Below are 20,840 nucleotides of genomic sequence, written 5' to 3' on the forward strand. Positions count from 1 at the left end.
AGGTGACCCTGCGTGTGTGTTCAAATGTGAGAGGTGAAGAGCGATGGTCACCGTGACTATATAGTGTGTCATGTTGCTGATCCTCAGTGAACACTGAGAACGTCACCTGCTCCTTGAACAATCAAACGGGACAGTGCAGGAATGTTGTTTGGACACATCTCCTCTCCTGATACCCCCTTTAGAACAACAGAGAAACTCAATACCCCACAAACAAAAAACCTGAACGCAGCCCGGCAGCAGCAGAGCCGTGGTGGCGACAGGAGCAGGGCCACAAAGCCGCCCAACAGAAACTCGGTAAGAAGACACTGTGTAGCGAGCACCCACAGGCCAGCATTGGGCGGCCATTAGAGGCATCAGATGAGCACAGACACTAAAAGGACAAAAGTTGATACTCATTTGAAGTGAAGGCAGAGAAGGGATTTTCCTGTAACACAATATTACAAATCTGACCCAGATTTGATTTGATTTAACTTCATCTCATTACCCTACGGCTGCTTGTGTGTATTGGATTGCTAACAGTTTGAAAGAAAGTAAAATCTAAAGGTTAGGTGAGACAGGTGTACTGACATGAAGCTTTGGGTAAAAGATAAAGCTCATGATTATTACTTCACCTGCTGAGGGACATTGCTCAGTATTAATTACTGTTGTTGCCCCATAACAAATGTGACGATGTGACTCATTTTGAAGTTAAGGAGTTTACATTATTGATAAAACAGATAAGGGTTACAGCAAAATGATTGACCTATATTGATCTAATATCTGCCTTCTGTCAAAAAAAATTCTCCACTGAAGTGGATATGAAGCATTTGAAGCGGCGTCCAAAGACACTCAGTTCGGGTTATTGCCTGTAGGTCTGAATCTGAGCTTGAATGGTTGTTTGTCTCTACATGTCAGCCCTGTGATGGACTGGTGACCTGGCGAGAGACCCCTTGTTGTTGTCCTCAAAGGATAGTCGGTGCAGCAAATCAATGGATGGATATTTACACACACTTCAGAGCGACAATTTGATGATTTTTTTCAATGACTGAAGTGGTCTGAAATACATGAAATTGAATGTAAAGACTCAATATAAACAAAATGCTGTCACATGTAAGGTTATAATATCAACATTTTATTTTTTTACAGTGTTATTCAGGCGATTTTAAGTTCTGCCTGTCATAAAAATACAATCATGTACAAAAGAAATAACACAAACGGGTCCTTGAATAACTCATGAGCATCATTCATCAGCGATGTTGGCAGATTGCTGATGGGTGCTATAACACGTGGTGTTTCCTGCCCCCTAGTGGCTGCGTGCTGTGCAGTCTTCTGTCCAGTTGAGATTTGGCCAGGTCAGCTGACAGTCTCTTGGCCATCCGGTCCGTGGTCCTTTTCATGCTGCGGGCCACTTCAATGGCCTGGTCCAGGGTCTTGCTCATTTCCTCCTCCTAGAAAACAGAAGCGCGTGTTCTCGTATATAATTCTCCAAAAAAGCCACATGATCCAGCAGAATAATGTGGGATAACTTCAACACGTGGAAAGACGAGACGCCTCACCTTGGTCCCTCTGCGTCTGCCTCTCCTGCTGACAGCCTTTGAGGGCACAGAGACTGGGGACAGTGTCCGCTGGAAGTAAACGTTGCTGGGCAGGAGAGCGGAGTCTGACTGGGTGGATCGTTTCCTGTGAGGGGTCTCGGGCGGCGGCGGCTGCAGCTCCCTCACTTTGTAGCTGGATTTGACGACAGATTGTGATTTGAAGACAGATTGAGTTTGGCTGAACTACAGTATATGATCTAATATCTGTATTCGGGGAAAGTAACAATAAACACCTGTCAGCTTTCAGCGTTTTGTGTGTTTACCTGGCAGGTAGGCTGCTGGAAGAGCCGTAGCTGACCTGGAGGAGCGGCTTCTGGGGGGATGGAGAGGAGAGGGCAGACCACCGCTCCTTGGAGTAAAAACGCTCCATGATGGCCACTGTCATGAGAAGTACAACAGTATGTACTGTACATGACTAATACAAAATACTGCACATATTTAACCCTGTTTACAATACAATGGCATGCCTACTATTGTCCTAAAAGACAAGAAAAACTGTTAATATATAAAAAAAAATATCTAAATGCCATATCTGATTGTCAGTGATAACAGATGGCCGATGATGATTTGTGTCCATGCTTTGACATTTTTTGTCAGTGGGTACTAGCTATTTGTTTGCCGCTGCTATTTGTAGTAAGTCAGGGTCACTCGTCCATTATGGACAAATATATAAACGTCAGATGAGAAAGTTTCTTACTCCGTGGTCGTTGCTCAGCAGGGCTGTAAGAAGCTCCTCCTCTCCCTCCTTTTGAAGTGGAGCTGGTCAAACCAGAAGTTTTCACTGAGCAGTTTCTTTCTGTTCCTATTAGAGCAAAACAAAGTGTGTTTTATAAATTTTGTATAGAACATATGCTTGTAAATTAAATGATATAATTTTGGTCCTGACCTCTGGTGGACTGCAGTGTCCCCTGAGGTTTGTACTGAAACTCAGGCTCAGAGCGCACAATGCTGCCTCTTCTGCTCCCTACAGGTGAACTGTGGGACTGCGACATGACCTCTGACAGTGCTGTACCACTGTCTGTGCCTGGGCAGGAGATGATTGAAATCATAATTAAATATTGTAAGAATGATCTGCCCACAAAGACGTAGAGACAGACTTGGAGAAGATTTTGCTTTGTGTTCTATGATGGTGTTGGATTACCTTTGCTCTTGCTGGGGTCCATGTCTGAATAAATCCAGTCTTCTTTTCTTGCTGGACTGGAAGGGAGATTATTCATATTTTATCCACTGTTGATTTTCATACGCTAGATGATATAGCATAATTAAAATTATTGGTTGAATGGTAAACATATCTTTCACTTGGTTGCGGACCAGTGATGAATTCATTATAAATATCATTCTATTAAATGTAACACAAATACAACCCAACTAAGTCCTTTATAAACATTCACTGCCCAACAGGATCAGGTTCACCTGTTACCAGCTGGTCTCAGCTGAGTCCTAGGTCTCGTTTTAGACCTGCGCTCCAGACCACCCTGCCTGTACTTTGAGGTGAGATAGTCCATCTTCTGTGCCAGGTGAGGCAGCTGGACCAAGCCCTCCTCCAGGTCCTCCTTCAGCCGGGACACCTCGGACTGCAGGGCAAGGATGGCCTCACTGAACAAAGGTGAACACACAGACACAGATATCCAGATGTTCACTTCAACTGCTAAAAAGTTGTAATTTTTTCAGCCGTGCAGCAGTCAGCCACATGCACTGCTTGCCCTTCAGGATATACTGACCTGTTACAAGTGCAGGAATACACTTGGCTGCCTCTGTCTTCTGACTCCATGGCAGTGCTGAGTTCAGGTTGAGAAACGCAGTGATGGAGCTGTGCAGGCAGGCTGGCGTCACATCCTGTTCAGTGAGTAAAAACAGAACTTATCGAAGGTGATGAAGAATCCTTTGTGGTAACATGCCGTCTACTGTCTACAGATTGCGCACCCTGCAGCCTGACTGAAGACTCCTTGGTGGTGCTCTCCACCCACCGCTCCACTGCAGCTGTCGCACCACAGAACTGTGTTTGGACAGACGGGTGGGAGGTGGCCCACCGCTGGACGTCCAGAGAGGCAGGATGGACGGTCGTCCGCAGGTTGGCGCAAGAGCCCTCACTGTCTGAGCTACTCAAACCATTATTGTGGGATGGCACGCTGGAACTGGACAGATCCAACAAGTGTTATTCTACCCGAAGCCATATGATGTGGATCAGCCTTAATTAAGCTTTTATTTTTTTTACCTTTCGATGAGCAGGGTGGGTTGAAATGATCCAGTGGCTGACCGATTCAGGTAAGAGCTCCCAAATCCACTGTCTGTCTCTAGGCTCACAATCCTCTGCACCCGACAAAGCACAACATCACTAAGAATACAGTATGCCTGATGCGTCCTACACAGCATCCCCGAAAACCTCCCTGATAACAAACTTTACATCATTTTCTAAGTTTGACACTTGGAAGCAATTGTCAAATAAACCGACTCAATGTCTGCGACTGACCTGTGATGCGCACGTGGTGTCGACAGGCGGCTCTGAGAGGCTGCTGGTGTCTGGGTCTTTGTGTGCATCAGAGGAAGAGGAGACCTCCACCGACAGACTCACGCAATCGGCCAGATCACATTTACCCTCTGGGACACGGACACTATTCGGGGTGCTATGACTGCAGCAACACCAACAAGAAAAGACATTTGGAGCTAGTTAATGACAAATGTAGCCGCAGAGGCATCTTTCAATCTGCTGAATTAGGGAAGGTGAGGAGAAGCCTTGCATGAAGACTCCTCTTGCAGTGCAGTAGATGCCTCCTATTTTTAGATTGACATTGTTCTATATATCGGGAAAAAAAGGGAGCTCACTTACTCTGTGACAGGATTACAAGAAGGATTCGTTTTTTAAAAGGAGTTAGTTCTGTCACATGGACAGGTCGATTTAAGCATCACAACACTGTACCTTTCAGGCGTCCACTCCTCCTGTCTCGGTGTTGACCTGGTCCCGCTCAGGTATGCCAAGATGTTACCATGAACTATCCCCTCTGACAACACAGAGCTCCTCTCGACTCCGGCGCCCTCCTCGTCCTCCGCTCTCTGGATGTCCTGTCTCTCCAGTGAGCCCTGTGAGCTCCTGAACCAGGACGGAGGGGAAAAAAACAACAACCTGCTCACACCGACCCAAACACTCTGTTCCCTATCGGCACACGATGGAACCTGACACCGACACTGCACTTGTATGCGAAACACAATCTGCCCACAGGAAGGCTGAGAACGTGTCTGTTATCGGAGCACAATCACACACGCAAGCACCACTCACAACATTAATAGCTGGACACAATAGTGACAATGGAACATAGTGGTGTATTATATTAATGTAATGACTTTCCTTTTTCTGTATGAAGTATGCACTGGTACACACATTACTTAATTACAATATTCACAGACCCAAACCCTCTCATAATAAGATATTATGAGATAAAAAGAGAATAATATTAAGATTTTAATAGAGCTGCAAAATATTTAATTAATTAAATTTAAAAAATATATGTGGTTTTCTTTTTACCATGAATGACAGTTGTTGTATCCAGTATATTTCAGAACAGATTCAGTGGTTATGAGCTCCCTGCTTCGCTCCAGTCCATCATCTCTGTGGACCTCACTGGCCTCCTCGTCCTCCTCTGCTGTTTCTTCCTCTCTCTGTGTCTCCATCTTATAACTCACAGTGGAAAAACCTGCACATGGCCCCTGAAACGTGAAACCCAGTCAGATAACTTGTGGTTGGAGTAATTAGACACATACACACACACACACACACACACACACACACACACACACACACACACACACACACACACACACACACACAAACACACCCCTGGTGGACCATTAAGGCATCTGTTTCACATTTGTCCTGTGTAATACTTGTTTCTTCATCTTTTCACTCTCTTCATCTTCTGATATTTCTCCATCATTCTACTTTCCTATTCTGTCCACATCTGCTTGGTAGTTGTAGTAACATAAGTTCTGCTGTGGCTACTAAACATAATTTATTATATTATTCTCTCATATCAGAGAGTATGAATATAATATCATAGGGACTGTGGGTGTGTGCTTGACAAAGGAGAGGAAATGCGCAATATTCACAACACACCCACCTATCCAGAAACATTACAGCATGAAGTCACTATAATATCAATGTTATATGTCTGTTTATTTGTTTTTCAAACATCAATGCAAAAGTAACATGCATGCAACAGTCTCTCAGCCATTTCACACAGTGCCAAAAGTGTTTCATTTGATAGCACTGAAGGAAAAATGAGGGATCACGAGGGAGGTCAGCACATCATTCCATGGCATTCAGTCCGAAGTTTGTGGAGTAACATGATTCAGGACCAAGTAATGCGCAAAAAACCTGTGAGGGTAAGTGAGCATTTGGGAGATAGAGGGAGGGTGTGTCTGTGAGTCGGTTACCTCGTGCAGGGATGGTGGAGGTGAGGGAGGACGAGGCTTCACATGCAGTTTCTCTGTCACGGGTGTAGGAGAGGAGGAGGAGTGGGGTGGAGAAATCTGCTCACGCACGTTTTTGTCTATCATCTCCTTTATGGTGTCAAGGTGCATCCCTATCCTGAATATGTCTCCCTCCACCAGCCTGAACATACACGCAGACACACACACACACACACACAGACACACACACACACACACACACACACATGAATGCATGCATTGACATGATACTGACATGTTTACACGGGTGCAATAATAATGTCTCTTTAACCTGTTCGGGTCAAAGGTGCCGGTGTTCCTGGACAGACCCATGTAGTTCTGCATCTCCAGAGCTCTGTGCTCATCCTTCTTACTCATGTGTTTCCTCTCCAGCTGGTCCTGAGCCTCCATCATGCTCCTCAACATCTGACAAAGAATGAAAGTGTGTAGTTATTAAAATGTACACCTTAAATAAATACAAAGAATCCAGACTTCCCCTTTATCTTGCATATTGCATGTACAGTACAGGTTTCCTCGTGTCATTCTTACCATTTGCTGTTCATCTGTGCCTATTGACATGTTGCCTACACTCACTCTGAATTCTTCCACCTAGTAGATGAAGGTGTGTTTAGTGATTTTCATGTATTTTTTTGTGTTGGCAGCTTGGTACCATCTTCAAACGAACCTTCTGCATGAATGGGCAGATGATGTCTCTTAGCTCAGCTGTCATCCGTTCCCCGTCACTGGGAGCCTCCGCCGGCCGGCCAGAGGAAGCCGTGTTCACCTCTCTCACGTTGCTCTCAGGGGCTGTTCTTCGCTTTTGACCGAAATCTTCTGAAACATTTTATTGATTTTTCTTACCAAAGAAACCACGCAGTGAGGTTGTCACATTAACACTCATTGATTAAAGTGTAAAAAACTAATGACGTTTGTGTAACTAAAATAGTGTCATCTGACCCCATTTGTCACTATGGAAACCAATTGCACTTCACTGCATAATTTGCAGGTAGTAATGCAAAGCGACGTCCTGTCATAATATCAGATGACAGACACAAAGACGTACCTGTTGAGGGACGCTGAGGAGCCGAGGACCTGTGATGGTTTCCCTCGGCTAAGTTTCTCAGATGATCATCTTCACACTCTGAATAAAGCATCAGCTCTGCGGAGGGCTGAGTCTGCAAAAAAAAAATTATATACATTTATCAAAACTTAATTTATTTTGATTTCTCAACACCTGCATGGTTTACGTCATACTTACGTTGGTTCCTAGTCGCATTTGATCAATTAGGTTCTCTGCCTCTGCATATTTGGTAAGTAACTTATCATATTCAGCCTAATGAAATTAGAAGTTAAATATTAGTTCTGTGTCTAAGAGCATTTACATATACTGTATGCTATGCAAAGCCAACAAGTCGGCAAGGTTTCCTACCTGCAGGTGATGCACCAGTGCTGGAGGAGTCTGTTTGTCTTCATCCTTGAAGACATATGGCTTCTCTGGTTGCTGCACTGAATCCTCCAGGACTCTGCTGATCAGCTCCAACATACCTGGAGAGGACTGGGCTCTGTGCATGGTGCTAGGGCTGCGAGGAACAGGTCTGGGAGATCCACTCTGAGCTTTGGGGATCTTTACCTTGGGCGCAACCTTGGAGAAGTCAGGGAGGGGGTAATGGACTTGGCCTTGGCCATACTTCAAATCGCCAAAGGACCTGGTGTACACAAGTGGGACTCTCTGAACCTCATCATCCTCTTCAGACCTTTCCCGTTTCACCACATCACTGTTGTCTCTACTGCTCCAGGTTGAGTCTCTGCTGGATGCAATGCTGTCAGCCGCTGAGGTGACATTATCAATTTTCCTTTCAGCCTCATTCTCTAAACTTGAATTTGTTGATTTGCAGATCTCAGAATCACAAGCAGGGATCTCTGAGTGGTTATCTGTTGTTGTGCTTTTGTGTGTTGGAGCCCGGCTCAAAACGGTGTCGTCCATGCTCTCCAGTAGGGAAACCTCCGGCAGCGTCTCTGCCTCGATCAGCCTGCCTGGCCGCAGCAACTCTTCCCGGGAGAAGTGTCGCAGCAACAACTGGTTAATGTCTGCAGGACTGGGGCATGATGGGGCAACATCACTTGGCTTGTACGCATCAAAAGGCTTGTCCTGTTTACTGGTATCCTTGTGTGGCGAAGTTGCTGGTTTCGCAGCATTACGCTCAGTGGAAACCAAACGTCCACCGATATCATCTCTATCTGTTGTGGTGAACTCAAGCAGACCGGGGCCGTCAGGGCTTGCATGAACAGTTTCTCTTCCATCGGAGCTTGTGTTGCCCTCACTGCTTGCTGTCTGGTTGAAATACGGGCTGCCAAGGTCATGATCATAAGGTAGGTCGTCCTGGTCCTCATCGCTGGTATTTTGCCCTGAGTCCTCAAATCCCCGCTTATAAGGAGGCTCATCTTGCATGGCGTTTGGTCTTAGGACAGACACATGCAGTATGCTGCTCTTGGTCTTGTTCTCTACCACCTTTTCACTTTGACTGCACACATTACTGGACTCTGAGGAGGTGTCGTCCAAACCTGACAGCTCAGCGCTCCCTGCAAATTGAAGGAAAAGGCCAACAACACAAAGGTCACATGGATTAAATAATTTAGGACTTGTCTTCTCCATCGTTTTTCAAAAACTGCCCACCATTAATTAACAATGAGACCTTAAACTTACTCGATGACTCCCTGACCATTTCAGTCTTTTCCTCGGTTCAAATGTATGTACAGGCCTACCTTAATAATAAAATAACAATAAATTTCATTTATAGAGCACTTTTCATTGCATAAAAGTCACCACCTTGCTCTTAAATACCAACGTTGGTACATGTCTTATAACACAGATTGGGTCAAGTAAAGTCAGTAAAGTTCAGCCGTAGTAACTCCTGGACTCACCGCTGAGATGGACGCTCGCCTCTGAGGCAGCAGACTCTGCCTGGGACAGATGTAGCGCTAAAGAAGCCTCCAAATCGCTGAAGTGGAGACTCTCATCCTCGCTTAGGTCCACGAAGATGCTCTGCTGGATGCATTTCTCCCAAAGCAAAGTGGATCCCTGAAGATCCTCATCGGACTCCTCTGGATCTCCCTCCATAAAAAATGCAAGCGGACGCTCTGTTCCGCCTCTCTTCACCTGTGTAAGAAAAGAGAATGGAACACCTGTTCATCACTTAGCAACACAACTTGTGAGCTGACAACATTGGATCAAAATGTGCCAAGCTGTCAATTATTCAACAATCAATACATTGTGTGGGCAGAGGTTTGCGAGACATACTTGGGGTGTGTGAGCTGTGTGTACTTAAATAAGCATAGCAAGTCCACAGAATATCTAATATAATAATCTTATTTGTGTAAAAAGGTAAAATAACTAATTCTGCAGCGTAGTGGCCCCAATCAGTGCTGTATTATAATTATTGGAGAATTATTACGCGTTCATTAACATGTTAGCAGCATTTGAATGCTTGGATGTGGTTGGATGCAAAATATGATAATATGCAAATAATACAGTAACCGTAGCCTATCTGTCAAAAAACTGTAGTGAGGCACACAGTACAATGTTTGCATCTGAACTGTAGTGATGGAGTATAAAGAAGCAGAGCACGCTCCAGTGAAGTACATGTACCTATAAGTTTTACCTCAGTGCAGTTTTTGAGTGAATACAACCGTTAAGTTCCAGTACACGTGAACTGTCAAGGCTCTGTGGTATTACAAGAAAGTAACAGCCAATGCCTCACTGCAAAGTCTAACTTATATAAGCTCCGATCACTCTCTGTACCTGAACTCTGTTCTACATTTTCAGCTTCACGTTGCGATGTATTTGCTGGCGGTGGAGGAAACTTACCGGTTCTTTCTCCCTCCGCATGCAGCGACTGCAGTCCGAGGCTAGCCGCTCCGCAGGCGTGCTCCTGTTGTCAGACACGACATCTTGACACCGGGCTCAGTGTCGTCTGCCTCCCTCCCTCCTGCTCGACATGTGCTTCCTCGGACAGGTTCGGTGTCTGCGTGACGTCATTAATAATGTACAGTAGCTGTGCGTCTGCAGCCGGACGGGCAGCGTGCAGGCGGAGGCTGGTTGCTAGGTAACGGTGGCGAAACTCCCGGCGGCGAAATAGAGTTTTGGATAAAACACACCGCTTTGTGTTTTTATGGAGATATAAAGGTTTGTATCTCTGAGGCGGGCTGCTTAGGGGTAACTTTCCTTCCTTGCCCCCTGCCTGTGGCTCCCTGTAGAAATTGACAGAGTTCCACATTAAATACATTTACGAACAAAGCAAGTCAACCATCCTGGACCATAAAATATTTACATAATATTTCATGTATATCTGAGTTGTAAATGATGAGAATAAAAACATGAATAAAACTCAATAACAAGCATAATGATAATACGTATAATATGTATTTATTGTAAATAATAATACATTTAAGTTGGAATAAATGCCTACAAATTGATAACCTAATATTAATTTGTCTTAAGCTTAAATTGGAGGTGAGTGCACTCAGGGTCTATTGGGCTAATTCTATTTTTGCACATAACAGCTGTAACATCTATAGATTTTAGGTATTTACAATACATTTGATGTTCGTTGGAAAAGCATTAAAAGCCCCACCATTGCTTTAATAAGAAGAGTTTCTAGTTTCTCTTATGTAACCAGTTCATACATTACATTTACATGCAAGTTCATAAGATGCTTTTGGCTTATAGTAAGGAGTGATAACAAAAAAAAAGAAAATATTATCTGCATTGCAAACGGAACAAAGTGAATCAGTTGAGTCTTGATCTAAAGGATTCACTAAAATGATGAACTGTATATCATTGATTAATCTAAAGAGAAATGATTTATCTTTGGTTCATACAGGATAGAGAAGAGTTAACTTTCTAACCTTTGTACTTCAGCAGGATCCAGGTCTTTAAACTCGATGACTATGTTGAACTGGTTTGGATGTAGGCCATTGTTCTGCCTGAAGGCAGTTACATTAATTTATCATTAAATTTGAGTTCTTCAATACACAGATTAGATATTGTAGATGTTGCATCATGGTAAACGTGGTTATAGGATAAAGTTAGAGCTTGTTGAGGAGTGTCCTTCAAGTACTGACAGCTACATTAACACAAGACGTCATCTCTTTTCTATTCAAATCTATCGGGCCAATGACCGTTGTTCGGGGCGTGGCTCATCTTTGAATGTCGTCCTCTGATTGGCCCGTTGTCGAAAAACACATACGCTAGTAGAGCCGCACGGTTTTTTCCTCATCGGAGTGAAAATCCAAGTTTTGACAAAGTTAAAGATAATGTAGCGTCGGGCTGGATGTTGTACAGAGTGTCTCTGAATAACTCACGTCCATTGTTTTTCATTTTTCAAACGGACCCATGTTTTTCATTCTCGTACGAAAGTAACGAGAGAGAGAGAGAGAGAGAAAAAGAGAGAAGTTCCCCATTGTTCGAACTGGATCGACTAACGTAAGTTTAGCGGCTAACATGCTAACAGGCTAATCTGCTGCTGAATGTGATACTGTAACCGGAGAGACGTGGCCTCGTCCATATTCTCTTCACACACACCAAACCTCCGACAGCAGTTGACACCGCGAAAGTGAGCTGTGTACGTTCCGCTGCTGAGTCCAGCTTCCTCGCGGAAGAGAGTAGTAATACGTCTGTATGAATGGAGTTGGCACTCACAGTAAACTGCTCAGTCGCTGCTGTTACTGTCTGTGTATGTCTACTACGTCATATCACACGTGTTGTGCAAAGATATCTGTAAGACACGTTTCTGTTTACTTTATATGTGTATGCAGAACAATGCTCTGAATGCATTTAGTCTTTTGACGCATTTCATCAGAGGTATTTAATCCCGCATGTCACGTAGACGTCACATTCAACACACAAACCTTCTGATGCAGTCTGATGGAATTGTCCTGCAACTACTTCAATGTTTAGTAGTTGTTTAGGATGTTTTAGAAAGGCGTTGATTCAAACAGAGCTGATTCTCAAACCTCATATGAGTGTGGTTTATTAGGTGCACACCTATTGTATTATGTATACTGGGTTGCAGGTTGGTCCACCTAATCATTAACTGGCTACTGTGTATCATCCGGAGGTGCACACCAGATTATTTTCGATGTCATGTTATTCACGGTCACCACATTTCCCCCCCCATTCGCAGGCTTCCCAGATTTCCTGTTCCTGTGCGGAAGAGTTACCGGTCAGTATATTCACTGTACTTATATTTAGTTGTTTTCTCTCCTTTGTTTTGGTGCAATACTTTGCTGGCTCATGGTTGACCACCAAGAGGGATGTTTCCATTTATAGAGTCAGAGGCAAGAAATGGATCACATCTGATGTGTGTTCAAGATGAAATCATGCCCTGTTTTTGGCTCCAAAAAAAAAAAGAGTCCGTGCAGTGATTACCTCCCATTTAAAAATACTACAACTGTTTTTCTATTGATGTGCCTGTAGACACGCATCATTTCTCCATGTTCCACGCTCCTGCACACTGTAGCTGTGTGAGCAGGGCAGCTCTCTTGGAAACACACCCTGTTGGCACACAATGGTGGAAAAGGCTGCACGCACACTGGCACGCATCAATTGGTGATTCTAATAATGGGCCAAAGTTTTTCATGTTCATGTAGGATTTTTCAGTTTTGCATTTACTTAACTTAATAAGGTATAAACTGCCAGAGCCTTTCATTGTTTAGTTAATTTGTGGATTATGATGGAAATGTGCTGTATCATCAACAGAAACATTCCTCTTATATTCACTTGGAAATCTATCCACTTTAATCTCCCAAGGGAACGCTGACATTGTCGAGGCATGACTGAGGAGTTGCACTTTGTAAAGAACAGTTTTCTGTTGGCCTGTCATTTGTGCTCCTCTTGCAGTATGTGCTCAGCGCTGAGCTAATTCTTGAAAAGAAAAAAACCTCAGCACACACACTGACCTACTTCTGTTATGTAGGCTGATCTGGATTAGTACATTTATTTGGCATCTGATAATATTCTGACTTCTGAGTAATATTGAAATAGCCAATCGAGTAATAATCTTTAGCTGTCAATTTGCATGTTTGTTTTTTTAAATTTGTCAAACTTTATACTCTCAGTCTCTCCATTTGTCATTTTGGGGGTTTTAACTAATCTACAATGCTTATATATGAAATGATATGCTACTTATGTGAGAGTTGCATGTGTTTTTAACAGTAAACTTGAACTATCAGAGAAAGATGCCCTCTGTCTCTTGCTCAATTACCATGTCTGCATTGTCTCTTGGCTGCTATTTAGCACAGGGATTGAAATAATGCTTGAGCTGCCCCAATTTCCCATTTTGTGTGTGCGCAGAGGCGAGGTGCTGAGGGGTTACAATTGGGGGACAAATGGGTGTGGCCAGTATGACCTCATGGAAAAATGAGATAATGGTTGGCTCTGGTCTTTACTTGGTGCAGTCTATCTTGAACTATGTTGCCTGCTTATCACTGTCCTTTCCCATGGTGGAAGACACACTCACACACATTTACATTATTCTGTTTTCCCTTTTGCAAGATCTGTGGTCTGTTTCATTGCTTCTCTTTTAATTTAGTGGCCTTTTTCCTTGACAAATCATGGCATCTCCCCGCTTGCTGAAGCGTGCCAAGCCCTCTCACCTTGTCGCACACACGCACATCTCCAAACCTGGATGAACTGAGTCACCGTCTTAGATTGACAGCTTGCCCGCGTTGACCCCCAATCTGTTCATTTCCGTCCCTGCTCTTTCGCTTCCCGCCTGCCCACCTTGTGCACACTGCTGTTTGGCTGGTGTTGCCATGGCACCGTGTGGCCAGAATGAGGCTTCACATGCAGCATCTTGTGTTCTCTCCGCAGAGGGCCGCTGACGAGAGATTTGAAGAGCCAGTGACGCAAAACACACTTGTGTGTGAACGCAGCCAGGTGGACTGACTCTCAGGATTCTGCAGCTCTGTCTCACACTCGTGGGGTTACTGCTCCATGTCAACATTCAACAGACCGTTTGACCAAAGAGGTTGTTTTTTTTCCTCTTTCTCGTTGGCTCTTCTTTTTTAAACGCAGCCATTTTCTCGGGAACAAAACTGGGATTGTCCCTCATATTATGCACTTCAATGGATACCAGTGGCTCAGTGGTTAGCACACCGGTTGAGGAGCAGTCCCTTCATGTCCGCTACAGGTAGGAATCTCCTCTCTCCACTAAGATAAAGTTGTAGTGTAGAAACTGTGCCCCCCCCCCCTTACTTTTAGAATTATTTGTAGGTCGAAAAAACTCTCTCTATTCGTAGTTATTTTAATACTTGTTTCAAAAGATGTGCCAGGTAACTGATGAGGTTGTTGCCTTGTTGAAGAAACAATGGTATTATTTGTAATGTGAACATAAAAGTTGAGCTTTAAGTCAAACTTTGGAGTGTGAGTCTTTTCACAGTGTTTTCTGTGAGTTTCCTAAAAGAAAAAAGGGGCATCGGCCCGCCAGCACCAGGTAAAGAGCTCCGGCAGCAGGTGTGACCCGCTCCTGCTTCAATAATTAACAAGCGCTGAAAAATTCATCACTATCAGCTTTGTTTCTTCGTCACACGTGTCCATCTCTTTTGGATCGACTAGTTGTCTTGTATGCCAGGTGGGAGGATGTCTCGTTTTTTGTTTTTTCCAAAAGATGCTTTCAAGAGGAGCAGGTTTCAAGATTGTTTCCATCTATTAATTGATTCCATTATACGCGACGCAACAGAGTCTTGCTTGTTACTGACCCCTCAGATAAAGCTCCTTACCACTCAGCAGCGCTTTAATCTGTCGGGTGCGACGTAATCTCAGGTGACCAGGTCAGAAGAGAACCTGAAAGAAAGTTAAGCAGATTAAAAGAAAATTGCTGATCGATGGGTTTCCCTGCTGCCGTGCATTGGAAGTTGATGACAACATTACACATCTTCTTGACAGTTTTCCAACGTGTGGTGTAAAAACATCTCTGTGACGTTAGATGGCTTATGGTTTTGGTGTCACAGGAAAGGGAAGGCTATATTTAAAGATCTTCGTCACTTTTTTTTAGTATATGCTACGGTGTTACGTTGAGGTGATCTCTCCATGCTTCAGAGAAGGAGAAGGAGCCGCGGTCTGGACGTTTTCCCAGTGGAAGCCTCAGTAGATGCCTCTCAGCTGTTCCATGTGCTCCTGCTGTTGTTGTAAGACACGAAGCAGGTAGGCTAGTGATGCCACAGCGTTTTAGTGTCAAATGATGTGTTGGTAACTTGGTTGTTTGATGATTACGTGAGGTTTATCAACTATTCAGGAGGCCGTGTTTGCCTTTGTTCACAAATTATAGCATCGCTGGATGATGAAACAAGCTACTCTCTATGGTGTTTTTGTTCCCCTTTAATAGCACGCCGCCATATTTTGTGTAAGCTTCGACTCCTCGCGAGGAATCAGGACTAGATCGTGTCTCTGCATGAGGGGCTCTGGGGCTGTTTTTTTTGAGAACTTTCAGACAATGCCGTGGGTTGGGCACAGTAGGAAATCTTGGGATAATCAAAATAAAAAGACTTTGTGTGAAGCTGATCTCCTTCCAACAATATATCTTCCTGAAAAACAAACATTAGCAGACGAGCAGCTTTTGCTTGGCACAAATATGCCGCTTAATTTAAAGATAAGCCATTGTCTGACTCTCCCTTTCATCTGGCCTCTGAACACCAGAGCCGGACTCAGTTTATAATCTACCATGAGTCTTGTTCTTTCAGTAGTCTTGAAGGACCCACTGCAAACTGTTTGTTAAAAATCATATCCTCTGTATTTATATTTTCTTTACTACGCTACAAGAAGCCATTTGCTGCAATCCTTTTGATTGCCATATGTTTTGAAAAATGCAACAAACAACTGTAATTTTCAGTAATTTTATTGTTAGTAATATAAGTCATAGCCTTCACAAGCTATATTTTCTGACATTAAGGATAATCTGGTTGTTTACTATCTTCAAAAAAAAGGCTTCTAAAAACCAACTCACAAATCTCGGCTGTCAGAGCATCTGTGGTATGATGACTGATGTAATGCCCTGTAAAGCACATACAGCTTGTAGCTAATGGGCTCAAACACACAGAACTACCATCTTTTTAGACACAATACAAAATATCAGATTTCTCATACTAAATCAAGGCCAACAAGCCTAGGAATGATGGACATGTTGTCTGACTGTGACATGTCCTTCTGCTCTTTGCCTCATGTGACTGTGAAGGTAAGCCACTTTACTTTCTACTGCCTGTCAGAAGGATGTCAGATCTGCCATAACAGAGCAACTCTAGTCGGAGCCATTGTTCTCTGTCGGAGGAAGGAAGTAGCTCAACAATATTCCCCGTTGAAAGGATTTGCTTAGAAAGAGGTCCGGTCAGTTGTTGTCTGCTGTAGGCCACAGCCAGAGAGCTGTTTCTCCACCGCTTCTTTAGCTTTTGCTTCATTGCTGTATTTGGATTATCATTATTAGTTTTTTCTTCTTGAGTGTTAGCCCGTTCACGCCAGACACCTTCCGTACTGACTCTGCTTCTGTCGGCCGTAGGATGGAGGTGTCGTGCCTGGAGCTGGCGCTGGAGGGTGAGCGGCTCTGCAAGGTGGGCGACTACAGAGCGGGCGTCTCCTTCTTTGAAGCCGCCATCCAGGTGGGCACCGAGGACCTGCAGGTGCTCAGCGCCATCTACAGCCAGCTGGGCAACGCTTACTTCCACCTACATGACTACGCCAAGGCCCTGGAGTTCCACCGGCATGACCTCACCTTGACCAGGTTAGAGCCGCAGCAGTGCTCCTAACCTCTGCTCATAGATCAGTGTTTTTATTTATCGCTAATGTAACACGTCCTGTATAGAACAATCAGTGACCTGCTCGGAGAAGCCAAAGCCAGCGGGAACCTTGGCAACACGTTGAAGGTGTTGGGGCGGTTCGACGAGGCTGTGGTTTGCTGTCAGAGGCACTTGGACATAGTGAGGAACATTAATGACAAGGTGAGGCAGCAGTGAAGCACACAAGTGATTAACGGTGAAATATTTCTTCAGCGCTGACTGGTTGTTCCTTGATTCGTGTCAGGTGGGTCAGGCACGAGCGCTGTATAACTTTGGGAACGTGTACCACGCCAAAGGAAAAAGTATCTGCTGGAGTGGAGCTGAGCCTGGAGATTTCCCAGAGGAGGTCATGACGGCACTGAGGAAGGCAGCGGAGTACTATGAGTAAGTCACTCAGTGTGTGTGTGTGTGTGTGTGTGTGTTCTTATAACTATATATCAAATATCTATTGAACCGCTCTGTCAGACTTTATTGAATTTGGATTTAGTTTTCTTCCCTTTTTTTGTAACCTATATTCTATTTGACACCGTCTGTGTGTGCATGTTCAGGGCGAACTTGGCGATAGTGAAGGAGCTCGGCGACCGGGCCGCCCAGGGTCGAACTTATGGAAACCTCGGCAACACACACTATTTGCTGGGAAACTTTCGCAAAGCTGTGGCCTCTCATGAACAGGTGTGTGTGGGGGAAATCTTACCTTCGCATCGAAACTCTGTTATGAGTGTGTATGAATTAAAAGCCTTGTTTCTAATCTCAGTAATTTAAATAAGAGGAATTTGAACATATGATTCCCTTTCAGCGCTTGCTCATAGCGAAGGAGTTCGGCGACCGCTCAGCAGAGAGACGGGCTTACTGCAACCTGGGGAACGCCTTCATCTTTTTGGGGGAATTTGAATTGGCAGCTGAGCATTACAAGTAAGCCACAGCCCACACATGAATCTTTAAAAAAAAAAAGATCATTTTCTGTATATGGGTTTATTAGTATAATAATGAATACCCATTGCTATGCCAGGGTGTGCTCCTCCCACGATTTTCATTCTACAGCAGTTTTAGCAGAGCCTGCAGGGCAGAAGGCGGTTCACTGAGAAAATGTTCTATTGACATATCTGCCACCAATACACAAATATTGTGTGGGTGTGACGTATTGTCTGTGTTGAAAGATGCCACTAAGCATTAATTAAGTTTGACTTTTTTCCTTCCATGAGAATCTGAGAAACTGACAACTGTAAAAAAAATTAATAATCTCAATGTAAAAAGAAATCCTCCCTCCCCTTGTGTTTGACATTGTATGATCATGTCCCCGGACTGTGTTTCCTCTGTTTGAAGCGGGCCTCCAGTGCAGGGAGCTGGAGGTCGTTGTTGCGGCCTCTCTGCGGCGTGTTGACCCAGCTTGTCTGTGTGTTTGTCAGGAGGACGCTGCAGCTGGCGCGGCAATTGAAAGATCGAGCTGTGGAGGCGCAGGCCTGCTACAGTCTGGGCAACACCTACACACTTCTACAGGACTATGAGAGAGCCATAGACTACCACCTCAAACACCTCATCATAGCCCAGGACCTCAATGACAGGTACACACACACACACACACACGCACCATAGGAATAAGAATTCATGCTGATATTTCCTATATTTAAAGTCTGCCCCCCTGTACAAGGATTTAACTGTGTTTCGCTGCAGGATTGGGGAAGGCCGTGCATGCTGGAGTCTGGGAAACGCTTACACTGCCCTGGGGAACCATGACCAGGCCATGCACTTTGCTGAGAAACACCTGGAGATCTGCAAAGAGGTACGACAATGACAAGTTTACCACAACAGGTAAAGGTATACTACAGCTGTAAATGCAACCTTTTTTTGGTTGTTGTTGTTGTTTACAGACTGGAGACAGGAGTGGGGAGCTGACGGCTCGTATGAATGTGTCCGATCTCCAGATGGTTCTGGGTCTGAGCTACAGCACGAACAGCTCCACCCTCTCAGAGAATAAGGATGTAGACTACAACCTGAATGGTAAAGAAAAAAACAACAACTATATAATCAAACACCATGTACATTTATCTGATGTTTGTTTAACAGGTGTTAACAGCTTCTGTGTGTTTTCAGGAGCGAGGCCCAGGATGAGCAGGAGACACAGCATGGAGAACCTGGAGCTGATGAAACTCACTCCGGACAAGATGAATGTAAGAATGACATACTGTTTTAAAAAGAGATTTCTCCCATTGTTTCCTTCTTCACTGCAGCAAATTTTCTGTGTTCTGAAGGGTCAGAAGTGGAACAGCGACATCTTGACCAAACAGTCCAAACCATCACTGGCTAAGAGCACCTCCAAGCTCTTCTTTGTCAACCGCCTGCGAGGGAAGAAGTACAAGGCCGGTGGCTCCAGTAAGGTCCTCCAGGACACCAGCAACACCCTGGACACCAGTCAGACGCCTGCACAGGGACCACAGAAGGTACAGGACAGGGAGCCCTCAGCTGATAACCACACACACCTCGTTCGGTCTCCTGCGGCACGCCTGCTAGGTTTTGCTGTTTCTCATGTTTGTTTTTTCACTATTAGCGACTCAGTCCCGACACGCTCGGAGACGAGGGCTTCTTCGACCTGCTGAGCCGCTTCCAGAGCAACCGCATGGATGACCAGCGTTGCTCCATACAGGATAAGGGCAGCAGATTATCGTTAAACGGCGGCCCAGAGCCGCCTCAAAGAGCCATCAGGAAATGTGAGTCCATACATGAAATCATCCAATTCTTACACTCATAATCTCCCTTTTCCTACTGAAATTAAAAAAAAACTCCCTTGACCTCTCTGACTCTGCAGCCGTGTCAGAGTCCGCCAACATTACGGGGGCCCATGGCCGGCGGTTAGAGGAGTCGGCGGCAGCTGCAGGGGGGGGAAGCCTGCCCGGCCTGAGGCTCCATCAGAACAGCAACCAGGCCGTGCTCAACCACCTGATGGCCAACGCTGACAACGCCGAGCCTGACGACGACTTCTTCGATATGCTCGTGAAGTGCCAGGTAATGGATGGGACCAGATGTGTCTGATGAAAAAGGCTAACTGAATACTGTTTCATGCACAAATTATGATGTGCTTTTCCCAAAAAAAGAAACAAATCAGATCTCAAACTCGTATATTCTGGCTTTCCAGGGGTCCCGTTTGGACGACCAGCGCTGTGCCCCTCCCCCTCCTCCGGTCCGAGGGCCCACTGTACCAGACGAGGACTTCTTCAGCCTCATCATGCGCTCTCAGGCCAAACGGATGGACGAGCAACGCGTCACCCTGCCATCTGCAGCGAACACCACAAACAGGCCCAACCACAACTCCAACTAAACTAAGCACTAAAGGGACAAACAGGTTTTTTTTATATCCTAAATGTAATGAAGCGGTGGCGGCGTTGTAATTGACAGCTGGCTGGTCGCTCAGGGAAAAAAAGCCTCGTCTCTCATTGTATTTCTCCTTTTGGACAAAACAAAGCACTGTCAGCATTATATGTAGAATACAGTATGGAAAATTAATGAGGACTTTTTTTTCGCATAACTTGCACAACATCAACAAACTTTCAGTAGCATCAGGGACAAGTGTTGTTGTTGTTTTATTCTGTTTTTCACTATTCTGTGCTCCTTCATATTTCATGTCATGTGTATTTTTCAATACACAACTGCGGTTGTTTGTATTTGTTGTACTTTTTGTGATAGTTATGATTCTGCTAACTGCCGTCCTGCCACTATGAAGTGATGTGGTTGTTCTCAGAGTGGACACTGAGGTACAACACTCTTTCCATGTCTTTTTTTTATGTGAGGTTTCTGTCTGGATTGAGTTAACGAGGAACAGGAAATTAACAAATAACTATTTTAAACAAACTAATTGATAAAACAATGAATTTAACCCGTGTATAGCCCTTACAGTCTTTTGTACTAAATCGTTTGAGTGAGGTCAGATGAATAAAAGCCTCATTCCTGTTCACATTTGTTTTTAAATAAATGTTTAGCTCAAAATGTTCATTTCTACAAACCACA

General features: G+C 44.5%; 2 protein-coding genes across 10 annotated transcripts; one reads left to right on the top strand and one right to left on the bottom strand.

Annotated features, from left to right (window-relative positions):
* Positions 1 to 1,103: 1,103 nt before the first annotated feature.
* On the bottom strand, positions 1,104 to 11,276 carry LOC118310717 (microtubule organization protein AKNA). Of its 4 annotated transcripts, none has more exons than XM_035633923.2 (23): positions 10,923 to 11,276; positions 9,883 to 10,265; positions 8,940 to 9,174; positions 7,447 to 8,597; positions 7,276 to 7,350; positions 7,081 to 7,192; positions 6,703 to 6,848; positions 6,567 to 6,626; positions 6,310 to 6,443; positions 6,003 to 6,180; positions 5,095 to 5,276; positions 4,492 to 4,662; positions 4,045 to 4,204; positions 3,790 to 3,884; positions 3,498 to 3,709; positions 3,296 to 3,410; positions 2,988 to 3,170; positions 2,716 to 2,771; positions 2,461 to 2,598; positions 2,272 to 2,376; positions 1,838 to 1,952; positions 1,536 to 1,707; positions 1,104 to 1,427 (listed from the first exon to the last, which is right to left on the bottom strand). In XM_035633923.2, the coding sequence occupies exons 2-23, from the start codon at positions 9,901 to 9,903 to the stop codon at positions 1,257 to 1,259; spliced, it is 3,987 nt and encodes a 1,328-aa protein (XP_035489816.2). In that variant the 5' UTR covers positions 9,904 to 10,265; positions 10,923 to 11,276; the 3' UTR covers positions 1,104 to 1,256. The 4 variants fall into 4 exon arrangements, with proteins under 4 accessions (XP_035489816.2, XP_035489815.2, XP_035489818.2 ...); XM_035633922.2 differs by having other exon boundaries at positions 6,703 to 6,851; XM_035633924.2 differs by having other exon boundaries at positions 1,245 to 1,427; positions 1,838 to 1,887; positions 6,703 to 6,851.
* gpsm2 (G protein signaling modulator 2) lies at positions 11,262 to 20,787 on the top strand. Of its 6 annotated transcripts, none has more exons than XM_035633932.2 (17): positions 11,299 to 11,499; positions 12,200 to 12,238; positions 13,888 to 14,206; positions 15,115 to 15,219; positions 16,565 to 16,786; positions 16,868 to 17,003; positions 17,086 to 17,225; positions 17,390 to 17,513; positions 17,638 to 17,753; positions 18,248 to 18,403; positions 18,513 to 18,621; positions 18,710 to 18,839; positions 18,933 to 19,009; positions 19,091 to 19,279; positions 19,387 to 19,546; positions 19,645 to 19,841; positions 19,972 to 20,787. In XM_035633932.2, exons 4-17 carry the CDS (start codon positions 15,167 to 15,169, stop codon positions 20,152 to 20,154), a joined length of 1,992 nt encoding a protein of 663 aa, XP_035489825.1. In that variant the 5' UTR covers positions 11,299 to 11,499; positions 12,200 to 12,238; positions 13,888 to 14,206; positions 15,115 to 15,166; the 3' UTR covers positions 20,155 to 20,787. The 6 variants fall into 6 exon arrangements, with proteins under 6 accessions (XP_035489827.2, XP_035489829.2, XP_035489825.1 ...); XM_035633933.2 differs by lacking the exon at positions 15,115 to 15,219 and adding an exon at positions 16,247 to 16,390 and having other exon boundaries at positions 11,300 to 11,499; XM_035633931.2 differs by lacking the exon at positions 15,115 to 15,219 and having other exon boundaries at positions 11,300 to 11,499.
* Positions 20,788 to 20,840: the final 53 nt, after the last annotated feature.

Source organism: Scophthalmus maximus, chromosome 5 (assembly GCF_022379125.1).
Source record: "Scophthalmus maximus strain ysfricsl-2021 chromosome 5, ASM2237912v1, whole genome shotgun sequence".
In the NCBI taxonomy this organism is placed as follows: domain Eukaryota; kingdom Metazoa; phylum Chordata; class Actinopteri; order Pleuronectiformes; family Scophthalmidae; genus Scophthalmus; species Scophthalmus maximus.

Coding starts and splice junctions, on each gene's coding strand:
- LOC118310717 (XM_035633922.2), bottom strand. CDS start 9,903: ATGCGGAGGGAGAAAGAACCG. Junction 7,351..7,446: donor CACTGGTGCATCACCTGCAG/GTAGGAAACCTT, acceptor TAATTTCATTAG/GCTGAATATGATAAGTTACT. Junction 6,627..6,702: donor TCTGCCCATTCATGCAGAAG/GTTCGTTTGAAG, acceptor TTCATCTACTAG/GTGGAAGAATTCAGAGTGAG.
- gpsm2 (XM_035633934.2), top strand. CDS start 11,348: ATGTTGTACAGAGTGTCTCTGAATAACTCACGTCCATTGTTTTTCATT. Junction 11,500..12,199: donor TTCGAACTGGATCGACTAAC/GTAAGTTTAGCG, acceptor CCCCATTCGCAG/GCTTCCCAGATTTCCTGTTC. Junction 18,404..18,512: donor GCCCAGGACCTCAATGACAG/GTACACACACAC, acceptor GTTTCGCTGCAG/GATTGGGGAAGGCCGTGCAT.